Source organism: Haliotis asinina, chromosome 7, assembly GCF_037392515.1.
Source record: "Haliotis asinina isolate JCU_RB_2024 chromosome 7, JCU_Hal_asi_v2, whole genome shotgun sequence".
Lineage (NCBI taxonomy): Eukaryota > Metazoa > Mollusca > Gastropoda > Lepetellida > Haliotidae > Haliotis > Haliotis asinina.
Genome location: NC_090286.1, coordinates 57,616,769 through 57,629,627, shown reverse-complemented (window position 1 = coordinate 57,629,627; position 12,859 = coordinate 57,616,769). Strand labels below are relative to the sequence as shown.

Here is a 12,859-nt window from a genome sequence, read left to right as displayed (position 1 = left end):
AACCATGTTTAGATTATATTTGTTAATGAGCTCCAGTAATGCAACTTATATTCGCAAACTTGTTATGTATATCCACCATGCTCTTGAACAGAAAAAACACCGTTTGCACACTTTGTGACTGTATGCCATAATTGTTATCATACTTTGACTTATTATGTTCTACAGGCCTCTTCATTCTGGACTAAATAGAGATTTAAGATTGTTGCAGTCAAAAAGAGCCAAACGAACAAAGAAAAGTAATTTTGAAATGTATAATTTATGACTCTGAAATATGGCTACTGTTACCCGATACTGACTATGTAGTGTGCTCACTGTCTTTAGGTTGTTGTTCGACTGCAGAAACTAGTCGAATTTCATTAGATCAAAACCTTTTATGAACAAATATTGTATATCCAAGTAAAAATACAGATATTTTTCATTTCCCCGGCTTAATAACAAGGTAAGTAAACTAAAGGAGATATCCCTCAATAATATCTGATTATATCTGAACATGTATCATAGGAAGTTCATATTTCAGCAATCAGTAGTACTATTTCCATCTGGAAAGATAAACCGACGGCAGTTAGACATTATTGTTCAATTAAATTAGTGCATCCAGCCTATGGTTTCAGTTGAAGGATGCACGATTCAGTCACATATGACGTCTTCGTTTTAATAGCGTTATCACCTCGCACCGTTCTATTTCTATCTGGCCAGTTTTTATTAGTTAGGCAAGAGCATAAGGTTGTCGTCAATATACAGATATTTCAGTCACGTTCTGGATACCTCTACGTGCTATTATAGCACTGCAAATATGATATATACATGAGGGGTAGACAGGTGTCATAGCACCACTGACATACTATGTACAGATTAGGGGTAGATCGGTGTTACAGTGTCATAGCACATACTATGTACAGATTAGGGGTAGATCGGTGTTACAGTGTCATAGCACCACTAACATACTATGTACAGATTAGGGGTAGTTCGGTGTTACAGTGTCATAGCACCACTAACATACTATGTACAGATTAGGGGTATATCGGTGTTACAGTGTCATAGTACATACTATGTACAGATTAGGGGTAGATCGGTGTTACAGTGTCATAGCACCACTAACATACTATGAACAGATTAGGGGTAGATCGGTGTTACAGTGTCATAGCACCACTAACATACTATGTACAGATTAGGGGTAGATCGGTGTTACAGTGTCATAGCACCACTAGCATACCACTATGTACAGATTAGGGGTAGATCGGTGTTACAGTGTCATAGCACCACTAACATACTATGTACAGATTAGGGGTAGATCGGTGTTACAGTCTCACAGCACCACTAACATACAATGTACAGATGTGCACATACTATGTACAGATTAGGGGTAGATCGGTGTTACAGTTCTGTGGCACCACTAACATACTATGTACAGATTAGGGGTAGATCGGTGTTACAGTGTCATGGCACCACTAACATACTATGTACAGATTAGGGGTAGATCGGTGTTACAGTGTCATAGCACCACTAACATACTATGTACAGATTACGGGTAGATCGGTGTTACAGTGTCATAGCACCGCTAACATACAATGTACAGATTAGGGGTAGATCGGTGTTACAATGTCATAGCACCACTGACATACTATGTACAGATTAGGTTTAGATCGGTGTTACAGTGTCATAGCACCACTAACATTCTATGTACAGATTAGGGGTAGATCGGTGTTACAGCGTCATAGCACCACTAACATACTATGTGCAGATTAGGGGTAGATCGGTGTTACAGCGTCATAGCACCACTAACATACTATGTGCAGATTAGGGGTAGATCGGTGTTACAGTGTCATAGCACCACTAACATACTATGTACAGATTGGGGGTGGATCGGTGTTACAGTGTCATAGCACCACTAACATACTATGTACAGATTAGGGGTATGTCGGTGTTACAGTGTCATAGCACCACTAACATACTATGTACAGATTAGGTTTAGATCGGTGTTACAGTGTCATAGCACCACTAACATACTATGTACAGATTAGGGGTAGATCGGTGTTACAGTCTCATAGCACCACTAACATACAATGTACAGATCTGCACATACTATGTACAGACTAGGGGTAGATCGGTTTTACAGTTCTGTGGCACCACTAACATACTATGTACAGATTAGGGGTAGATCGGTGTTACGGTGTCATGGCACCACTAACATACTATGTACAGATTAGGGGTAGATCGGTGTTACAGTGTCATAGCACCACTAACATACTATGTACAGATTAGGTGTAGATCGGTGTTACAGTGTCATAACACCACTAACATACTATGTACAGATTAGGGGTATATCGGTGTTACAGTCTCATAGCACCACTAACATACAATGTACAGATCTGCACATACTATGTACAGATTAGGGGTAGATCGGTGTTACAGTTCTGTGGCACCACTAACATACTATGTACAGATTAGGGGTAGATCGGTGTTACAGTTCTGTGGCACCACTAACATTCTATGTACAGATTAGGGGTATATCGGTGTTACAGTGTCATAGCACCACTAACATACTATGTACAGATTAGGTGTAGATCGGTGTTACAGTGTCATAGCACCGCTGACATACAATGTACAGATTAGGGGTATATCGGTGTTACAGTGTCATAGCACCACTAACATACTATGTACAGATTAGGGGTAGATCGGTGTTACAGTGTCATAGCACCACTAACATACTATGTACAGATTAGGGGTAGATCGGTGTTACAGCGTCATAGCACCACTAACATACTATGTGCAGATTAGGGGTAGATCGGTGTTACAGTGTCATAGCACCACTAACATACTATGTGCAGATTAGGGGTGGATCGGTGTTACAGTTTCATGGCACCACTAACATACTATGTATAGATTAGGGGTAGATCGGTGCTACATTTCTGTGGCACCACTAACATACTATGTACAGATTAGGGGTAGATCGGTGTTACAGTGTCATAGCACCACTAACATACTATGTACAGATTAGGGGTAGTTCGGTGTTACAGTGTCATAGCACCACTAACATACAATGTACAGACTAGGGGTATATCGGTGTTACAGTGTCATAGCACCACTAACATACTATGTACAGATCTGCACATACTATATACAGATTAGGGGTAGATCGGTGTTACAGTTCTGTGGCACCACTAACATACTATGTACAGATTAGGTGTAGATCGGTGTTACAGTGTCATAGCACCACTAACATACAATGTACAGATCTGCACATACTATGTACAGATTAGGGGTAGATCGGTGTTACAGTTCTGTGGCACCACTAACATACTATGTACAGATTAGGGGTAGATCGGTGTTACAGTGTCATGGCACCACTAACATACTATGTACAGATTAGGGGTATATCGGTGTTACAGTGTCATAGCACCACTAACATACTATGTACAGATTAGGTGTAGATCGGTGTTACAGTGTCATAGCACCACTAACATACAATGTACAGATTAGGGGTATATCGGTGTTACAGTGTCATAGCACCACTAACATACTATGTGCAGATTAGGGGTAGATCGGTGTTACAGTGTCATAGCACCACTAACATACTATGTACAGATTAGGGGTAGATCGGTGTTACAGCGTCATAGCACCACTAACATACTATGTACAGATTAGGGGTAGATCGGTGTTACAGTGTCATAGCACCACTAACATACTATGTACAGATTAGGGGTAGATCGGTGCTACATTTCTGTGGCACCACTAACATACTATGTACAGATTAGGGGTAGATCGGTGTTACAGTGTCATAGCACCACTGACATACTATGTACAGATTAGGGGTAGTTCGGTGTTACAGTGTCATAGCACCACTAACATACAATGTACAGTTTAGGGGTAGATCGATGTTACAGTGTCATAGCACCACTAACATACTATGTACAGATTAGAGGTAGATCGGTGTTACAGTGTCATAGCACCACTAACATACTATGTACAGATTATGGGTAAATCGGTGTTACAGTGTCATAGCACCACTAACATACTATGTACAGATTAGGGGTAGATCGATGTTACAGTGTCATAGCACCACTAACATACTATGTACAGATTAGGGGTAGATCGGTGTTACAGTGTCATAGCACCACTAACATACTATGTACAGATTAGGGGTAGATCGGTGTTACAGTGTCATGGCACCACTAACATACTATGTACAGATTAGGGGTAGATCGGTGTTACAGTGTCATAGCACCACTAACATACTATGTACAGATTAGGGGTAGATCGGTGTTACAGTGTCATAGCACCACTAACATACTATGTACAGATTAGGGGTAGATCGGTGTTACAGTGTCATAGCACCACTAACATACAATGTACAGTTTAGGGGTAGATCGGTGTTACAGTGTCATAGCACCACTAACATACTATGTACAGATTAGGGGTAGATCGGTGTTACAGTGTCATAGCACCACTAACATACTATGTACAGATTAGGTGTAGATCGGTGTTGCAGTTCTGTGGCACCACTAACATTCTATGTACAGATTAGGGGTATATCGGTGTTACAGTGTCATAGCACCACTAACATACTATGTACAGATTAGGGGTGGATCGGTGTTACAGTGTCATAGCACCACTAACATACTATGTACAGTTTAGGGGTAGATCGGTGTTACAGTGTCATAGCACCACTAACATACTATGTACAGATTAGGGGTAGATCGATGTTACAGTGTCATAGCACCACTAACATACTATGTACAGATTAGGGGTAGATCGGTGTTACAGTGTCATAGCACCACTAACATACTATGTACAGATTAGGGGTAGATCGGTGTTACAGTGTCATAGCACCGCTAACATACTATGTACAGATTAGGGGTAGATCGGTGTTACAGTGTCATAGCAGCACTAACATACTATGTACAGATTAGGGGTAGATCGGTGTTACAGTGTCATAGCATCACTAACATACTATGTACAGATTAGGGGTAGATCGGTGTTACAGTGTCATAGCATCACTAACATACTATGTACAGATTAGGGGTAGATCGGTGTTACAGTGTCATAGCATCACTAACATACTACGTACAGATTAGGGGTAGATCGGTGTTACAGTGTCATAGGATCACTAACATACTATGTACAGATTAGGGGTATATCGGTGTTACAGTGTCATAGCATCACTAACATACTATGTACAGATTAGGGGTAGATCGGTGTTACAGTGTCATAGCACCGCTAACATACTATGTACAGATTAGGGGTAGATCGGTGTTACAGTGTCATAGCATCACTAACATACTATGTACAGATTAGGGGTATATCGGTGTTACAGTGTCATAGCACCACTAACATACTATGTACAGATTAGATTAATATACTATGTATAGATGAGCAGTAGATCGATGTTATAACGCCGCTAAGATTTATTTTATTTATCTATACATATGGAAATTAATTAAGCAACACCAAATTCAAAGACACATAAAAACGTAACAAAGTTTAACGAAGTAATTTTGATGATTGATTATTCAATTTTGATGTATTGACATACAGCATGAGCTTTTCATGGGTTGATATGACGCGCGTGAAGCTTGCACAGCGCACGTGCATTGCTTTAACCTCAACTTTCGAAAAATGCACTTTTTCCCTGGGGTGTTTACAAGCGCAGGTTGTCGATTGCATTCGGTTTTTCATTCATTTCAATGTCATGGCACGTAGGAAATTATCAGAGGCCACTCGTTGGCAAATAATCGGCATGAGGAATGCTGGTATGTCTCTAAGACAAATCGGGACTCAAATCGGACGACATCATTCCATAATTTCAAAACTTTTGAAAAAATACCGGGCCACTAATGAAGTTAAAGACCTGCCTAGACCAGGAAGACCCAGGAAGACCACAGTCCGGGAGGACAGAGCTTTACTGAGACTTGTACGGCGCAGGTCCTTCGACTCGAGCTCTCGGTTGAGACAGGAGTGGCTTCCAGGGAGACCCATCTCGAACAGGACTGTTCGGAATCGTCTGAAAGCTGCAGGATACCGGGCAAGGAGGCCAATCAAGCGACCCAGACTGTCTCCAGCCCATAAGGCAGCCCGACTGGCCTGGTGTAATGACCGTTTGCACTGGAACATTGCCTCTTGGAGGAAGGTCCATTTCTCAGATGAGAGCCGGTTCTTGCTGCACATGGTGGACGGTCGTACTCGGGTCTGGAGGCAGAGGAACACAGCAATGGCTCCACGGAACATCCAGGAGACTGTGGCCTTTGGGGGAGGTTCCGTTATGGTATGGGGGTGCATTTCCATGAACTGCAAGTTGGATATCATTACCATCCGTGGCAACCTTAACGGTGTTCGTTACCAACAGGAGGTTCTTGACAGGGCTGTGGTACCTCATTTTGAGAACCATCCTCTGGCAACGAGACCCATATTTATGGACGACAATGCTAGACCTCACAGGGCGCATGCTGTAAATGATTTTTTGCGGCAAAATGCAATTGACAGAATTCCATGGCCTGCCATGAGCCCTGACCTCAACCCCATTGAACATTTGTGGGACTTTATTGGCCGTCGTGTGAGGCAGAGAGACCCACCAGTCCATAATCTCAACGAATTGACGGCTGCCCTGCATGAGGAGTGGAACAGGATCCCCCAGAATCAGATCCGGAGACTCATCCAAGGAATGAGGAGGCGTCTGGAATCGGTGGTGCGTGCGCAGGGAGGACACACTAGATATTGATGAAAGTCGGTGTGCAGACTCTCAGATGACTGTTCTTTCTTTCCATGTGACATTTGTGTTAATACACCTGACAACAACGTCTGTGGATGAATAGTAAATTGTGTCCATTTTTTCATGAATTTAAGACAGTTTTAAGAATTTGGATTTCGTTGCAATAAAGCAAAGTCTTGATACTTTTTCCCTTTAAGTTGTTTGTCAGAGATCGTCTGTTGAATAAAAAAGTGTCAAACTATATCAACCCGGCATATTTTGATTGTCAGAACACTTCAAAGTTGCTCCAATAGAAAAAATTGGGGTGTTGCTTGATTAATTTCCAGGTGTATATTTATTCATATTTAAATAGCGCAAAAATCAAGGTCACCCTTTCAAAGGAGCTTTGTTTCCCCCTCGATCATTGCATGTTAGTCTCAAATGGCACAAATGTCAGTCTCAAACCCCTATGGATCATGCAGCTCTTGCAGCCAGTAGGTGCACCAGTTAATGTGGCTTTCCCATCCTTACGAGGTACCCATTCACAGCTGGGTGGACTGGGACACATAGTCATAATACTAGTCCATGTTTATTGCACGTTGCTGATACCCGCAACTAGATGTTTGCATGTGTTCATGCGGATTCGTGGGTTCTTTTGAGTGCACAGTGTTGTGTACTGTACACAAGGGGTTGTGCCAAAACTGAAACAGTCTGCACACCAAGTTGACTCCAAGGTTTTAACATCCGGTCACAAATGAGCCGGCCACCTCAAGTTCGCTGGATCACTAGCCTGGCGCATTTAGCCAGCTCGCCCACCATGCCCTGTCCTCCCCACCACACACCCCAAGATATCGATGTTTCTTCAGTCTAACGGTAGTTTCATGATCCCGCAAAGTATAAAGGTAGATCGGTGTTACCACACAGTATAGCGTTACATCAGTGTTACCACACAGATGAGCGGCAGACCGGTGTCACCACACAGATGAGCGGTTAGTATAGTGTTACATCGGTGTTACGTCACAGATGAGCAACAGACCAGTGTTACACACTGATGTGTGGTAGACCGGCGTCACCACACGGATGAGCGGTAGATTGGTGTTATCACACAGATGATCGATAGCCCGGTGTTACCACACAGATGTGCGGTATATCGGTGTTACCACACGAATGATCGATAGTCCGGTGTTACCACACGAATGATCGATAGTCCGGTGTTACCACACAGATGAGTGGTAGATCGTTGTTTCCACACGGGTGATCGATAGTGCGGTGTTACCACACGAATGATCGATAGTCCGGTGTTACCACACAGATGTACGGTAGATCGGTGTTACCACACGGATGATCGATAGTCCGGTGTTACGATAGCCCGGTGTTACCACACAGATGATCGATAGTCCGGTGTTACCACACGGATGAGCGGTAGATCGTTGTTACCACACGGATGATCGATAGTGCGGTGCTACCACACGGATGATCGATAGTCAGGTGTTACCACACGGATGATCGATAGTCCGGTGTTACCACACGGATGATCGATAGTCCGGTGTTACCACACAGATGAGTGGTAGATCGTTGTTACCACACGGATGATCGATAGTGAGGTGTTACCACACGGATGATCAATAGTCCGGTGTTACCACACGGATGAGTGGTAGATCATTGTTACCACACAGATGAGTGATAGATCGTTGTTACCACACGGATGATCGATAGTCCGGTGTCACCACACGGATGATCGATAGTCCGGTGTTACCACACAGATGAGTGGTAGATCGTTGTTACCACACGGATGATCGATAGTGCGGTGTTACCACACGGATGATCAATAGTCCGGTGTTACCGCACGGATGAGTGGTAGATCGTTGTTACCACACGGATGAGTGGTAGATCGTTGTTACCACACGGATGATCGATAGTCCGGTGTTACCACACGGATGATCGATAGTCCGGTGTTACCACACAGATGAGTGGTAGATCGTTGTTACCACACGGATGATCGATAGTGCGGTGTTACCACACGGATGATCGATAGTCCGGTGTTACCACACGGATGATCGATAGTCCGGTGTTACCACACAGATGAGTGGTAGATCGTTGTTACCACACGGATGATCGATAGTCCGGTGTTACCACACGGATGATCGATAGTCCGGTGTTACCACACGGATGATCGATAGTCCGGTGTTACCACACAGATGAGCGGTAGATCGGTGTTACAGATGACCAACGGACTAAAGCTCATGGTTGTTATAAGTTCAAGTCCACTTGTATTGTAGAATAATATATCGTCCATGAAAACTTTTGTGTTCTCATCAGTCATTTCTAAATGCGAACTGAACAAGATAATCACACGCTGGTTACGTCCGATATGAAACAAACACACAACAAAGAGATAATCATTATCACTCACATAGACAGCGATAATACGTACAAAATGCCACGGATAAAATCGATACATGCCGTGAAATTCCGTAACGTGTTCTAGTGCTGATTATGCATACATGCAATACTTTTCAATTAACAATCCATTCCACAGAAGCCATTGTCTAAAGATGACCAGTCAGTGTGTCACCATGTTCAAACAAACAAGACCATAAAACATACAGAACATAACATGTATTATTTAGATTACTTAAATCACATCTGACTGCTTCAAGCTAACATGTTCACACAGTTATTGATTTTCCTTTTTGAACTTTTAATAATATTCCATTTGTATGACTTGTCATAAGATGCGCTGTCGTGTTTTGCTTGAACACAGCATTGAAGTAGACAGAGAATCTCAATTGGTTTTGGATTGTCAAAGTGACAGTAACTTATGCGCATAAATCAAGCAATCAATGGTTGACAGGGAACACGATGCTGTGTCATGTCGTCCATATTCACTGGCAATACATCCCATAAACATCAAAGCCTGTTACTCCGTGTAATCTGCAAGCAGTCTTCGGTGACTCCATGTTGTAGTGGTATTTGATGGTGCCGGTCACATACGATTATTCAAAGATACATTTACAGAAAATAGCGGATTGATATCTGGGTTAACGGAGTCTCCTTCTGTATCAGTACTGCTTAATGTTTGAAGTAACCGTTATCTAAATACAATGACCCGATCCGAAATGTCCACGCCAGTATTGCTGCCGTCACGATCATCCATTGTCTGATGACTATAGCCAAGCTGTATAAGTTATGCCGTGTGCACGTTTTGTGTCCTTAATCTCTAGTTTGTCCTACAATACCCATTGCCCGCCTGGAAAAGTATCACCCGTTCTTTGTAACAGTAAACACATTTCATTGGCGGCGTTTTTTATCTCATTTTTCTCCACCCATCCGCGTACAATGCAGGAGAGAATGGTCATGAGAAGCACACCCAATAGCATGAATCATCTCACTGGTTGACTTTGTTCATTAAATAAAAGGTTTGGCATCAGACTCTGTCCTACGGTATGGTTGTCAATTATAGGGATGCCAACATCTTTCGACTTGGCATCCAATAAAGCATTAAATATGTCTTGGCAACCGGACGCAGTAAACAGTTTTTACAATAATGAGACTGGGATTTTCAAACGGTTTGCGTGACCATTTACGCCTGAAAATATTTGATTGATAATCAGTGTTGCGTGAAAAGAGGACGAAAAATGTATGTCATTTAATTCCGGCATGCGCACAACCACCTAATTAAGTTGCAGCAATTGTGGAGCACTCCCAAATATCACTTTCCAGGACAGGGCACCAGCGGACCAGAGAGATGTTAATATGTCTGCATCCCAAATAGAAATTCTGTTTGGTGTGTCTAATTACAGCGTGACACTATATGACGATTAATATTTATGCATTTAGTAATACCTGCGCCGATTCGACTTGCAGTTACAGTGAATGGCAGGCGAGGTGGTGAGTATGGGTCTCCTGACAATTCAATGTCACATTGACCTACTTCGTGACTTCGCTCTCATTATCTGCCCTATCGCTGTAGTTGTGTAATGGATCCTCTTGCTTAATGAAACCTCACCTTAACCAAACTGTCACAGCGCATGAAAACACGCAAGCACTTTCACGTGTCTCTCACGGTTATATGTTCTTCATAAATAAGATTCGTTCTCACCTGAATCATGTTATACATTTATTTTTACATTCACCAAATCATTACTTTATTTTGATTGCTGACTGTGGCTTAAAACAATAAATATAACACACACCTTCTGAAATATTTGGTTATTGTTACACGTGGAACACATCCCAGGAATGCTTACACGCACATCATGCTTTCGTTTACTTACACGTGTAACACGCCTTCAATAGATTACATACGTGAATCACATGTCAAATAAGATAACATGTGCGCAATGTCGTACACCAATGTACCCATGAATTACGTGACAACTGACATTTTTAAACACCTGTCTAAATGTCTGCACGTTATATCTTTATGCATGCTATAAGATGTGAGTATTGTCATTGTTACTTCCCGTCATATTGTTGGCGTGGCCGATATTGCTGTTGATGGTTAATTATTGACAGATAGCTTGTGTGTGTTGTTGTAGACGTCTGTGTTGTAACGCCTGTAGATAGTGATGTTGAAGAGCTGTTCACGACCACAAGTGTGTGAATGAAAGTGTGAATGCGTGAGTGAGTGAATGAGTATATGAATGAGAGAGTGAATGAGAGTGTGAGTGCGTGCATGAGTGAATGAATGAGTTAGTGAGTGAATGAGAATATGAAGGCGAGAGTGAATGAGAGTGTCAGTGCGTGTATGAGTGAATGAATGAGTTAGTGAGTGAATGAGAATATGAAGGCGAGAGTGAATGAGTGTGAATGTGTGTGTGAATGAATTAGTGTGTGAATAGGTGAGTGAATAAGTGAATGTGAGTGTAAGTGAGTCAGTGAGTGAATGAGTGACTGAGTTATTGTCTGAGGGGCTGAGTGCGTGACAGTGTTTCAATGAGCAAGTGAATGGGTGAATGAGAGTGTGAGTACGTGTATGAGGGAATGAATGGGTGCGTGAATTAGTGAGTGAATGAGTGAGTTGTGTTCAACGCCGCCTTTAACATCATTCCAGCATAACAGGGCGTGCCAGCTTGCTGTGGGAGAGAGTCTGGAAATGTTTACCTGTTCAGTCGGTGTGGTGCTGTGGACCTATGGGACAGCAAATCGCGGCGCCCTTAACGAGTGGACACAAGAAGCCGATCACATTCTAAACTGTAACAGTTATTCTTGAAACTGGACAGTGTCTGAATTATTAAACACCGCACTTCTCACATACCACGTAGATAGCATCATCGTTAACATCAGTAGTAACACATAGTGACTGTTACGATAACATCAATAGTAACACATAGTGACTGTTACGATAACATCAATAGTAACACATAGTGACTGTTACGATAACATCAATAGTAACACATAGTGACTGTTACGATAACATCAATAGTAACATGTAGTGACTGTTACGATAACATAACTAGTAACACGTAGTTCCGTACAAATGTGCACACTACTGAATTTTAATCAAGAATTTTGTGCCTTTATATAATACAACACACGACGTCATGCATTTTGGACCTACATAGATCTATTCTGTCAATATCGGTATTGCACGTTGAGACACATGCCATCATGAAATATTCTTCCTTGTGTGGTACAAATGTTACTGTGTTTGTTTGCAGGACGGGAAAGCCGGCTGTGGATCCTAAACGCTACTGTGAGTGATATGGGCAAATATGTCTGCTCGGCCGAGAACAGATTCGGCACCATTTACAACTTTGATGCTCAGCTGTACGTCAAATGTGAGTCAGATCGAAACCAACCTCGGGTACTCGTTCTTCTCTGCTTTGCCATGCATCACTGTTATGTGTTAATGAGATGAAGCGCGGCAGCCTAGTGGTTAAAGCTTTCAGTTGTCACTCCGAAGAACCGAGTTTCGATTCCCTAATTGGGTCCATTGTATGAAGCGCACATGATATTGCAGGAATATTGCTAAAAGCGACGCAAAACGAAACTAATTTACTCGTGTTATTTGCGATGACATATATCGTCTGACGACTGATGCTCAGATTATCAACCACTAGTTTTTCAGGTTCCCAATTTATTTTTTTAATGTTACGTGATGTAGAGTTAACTTTTGGGCGAAGCAACATTCACTGAGTATTGATGCCTGGGCTGTCGTCTTCTTAATGT

The 12,859-nt window shown here is 42.3% G+C and overlaps 1 protein-coding gene across 1 annotated transcript in view; it reads left to right on the top strand.

The window, feature by feature from the left end:
* The window catches only part of LOC137291501 (uncharacterized), a 73,846-nt gene that overhangs the window by 55,705 nt on the left and 5,282 nt on the right, over window positions 1-12,859 (top strand). Inside the window, exons 36-37 of the mRNA XM_067822863.1 lie at window positions 10,553-10,576; window positions 12,349-12,468. Of these exons, the coding sequence (XP_067678964.1) occupies window positions 10,553-10,576; window positions 12,349-12,468 (144 nt within the window). The remainder of the gene's footprint in view (window positions 1-10,552; window positions 10,577-12,348; window positions 12,469-12,859) is intronic.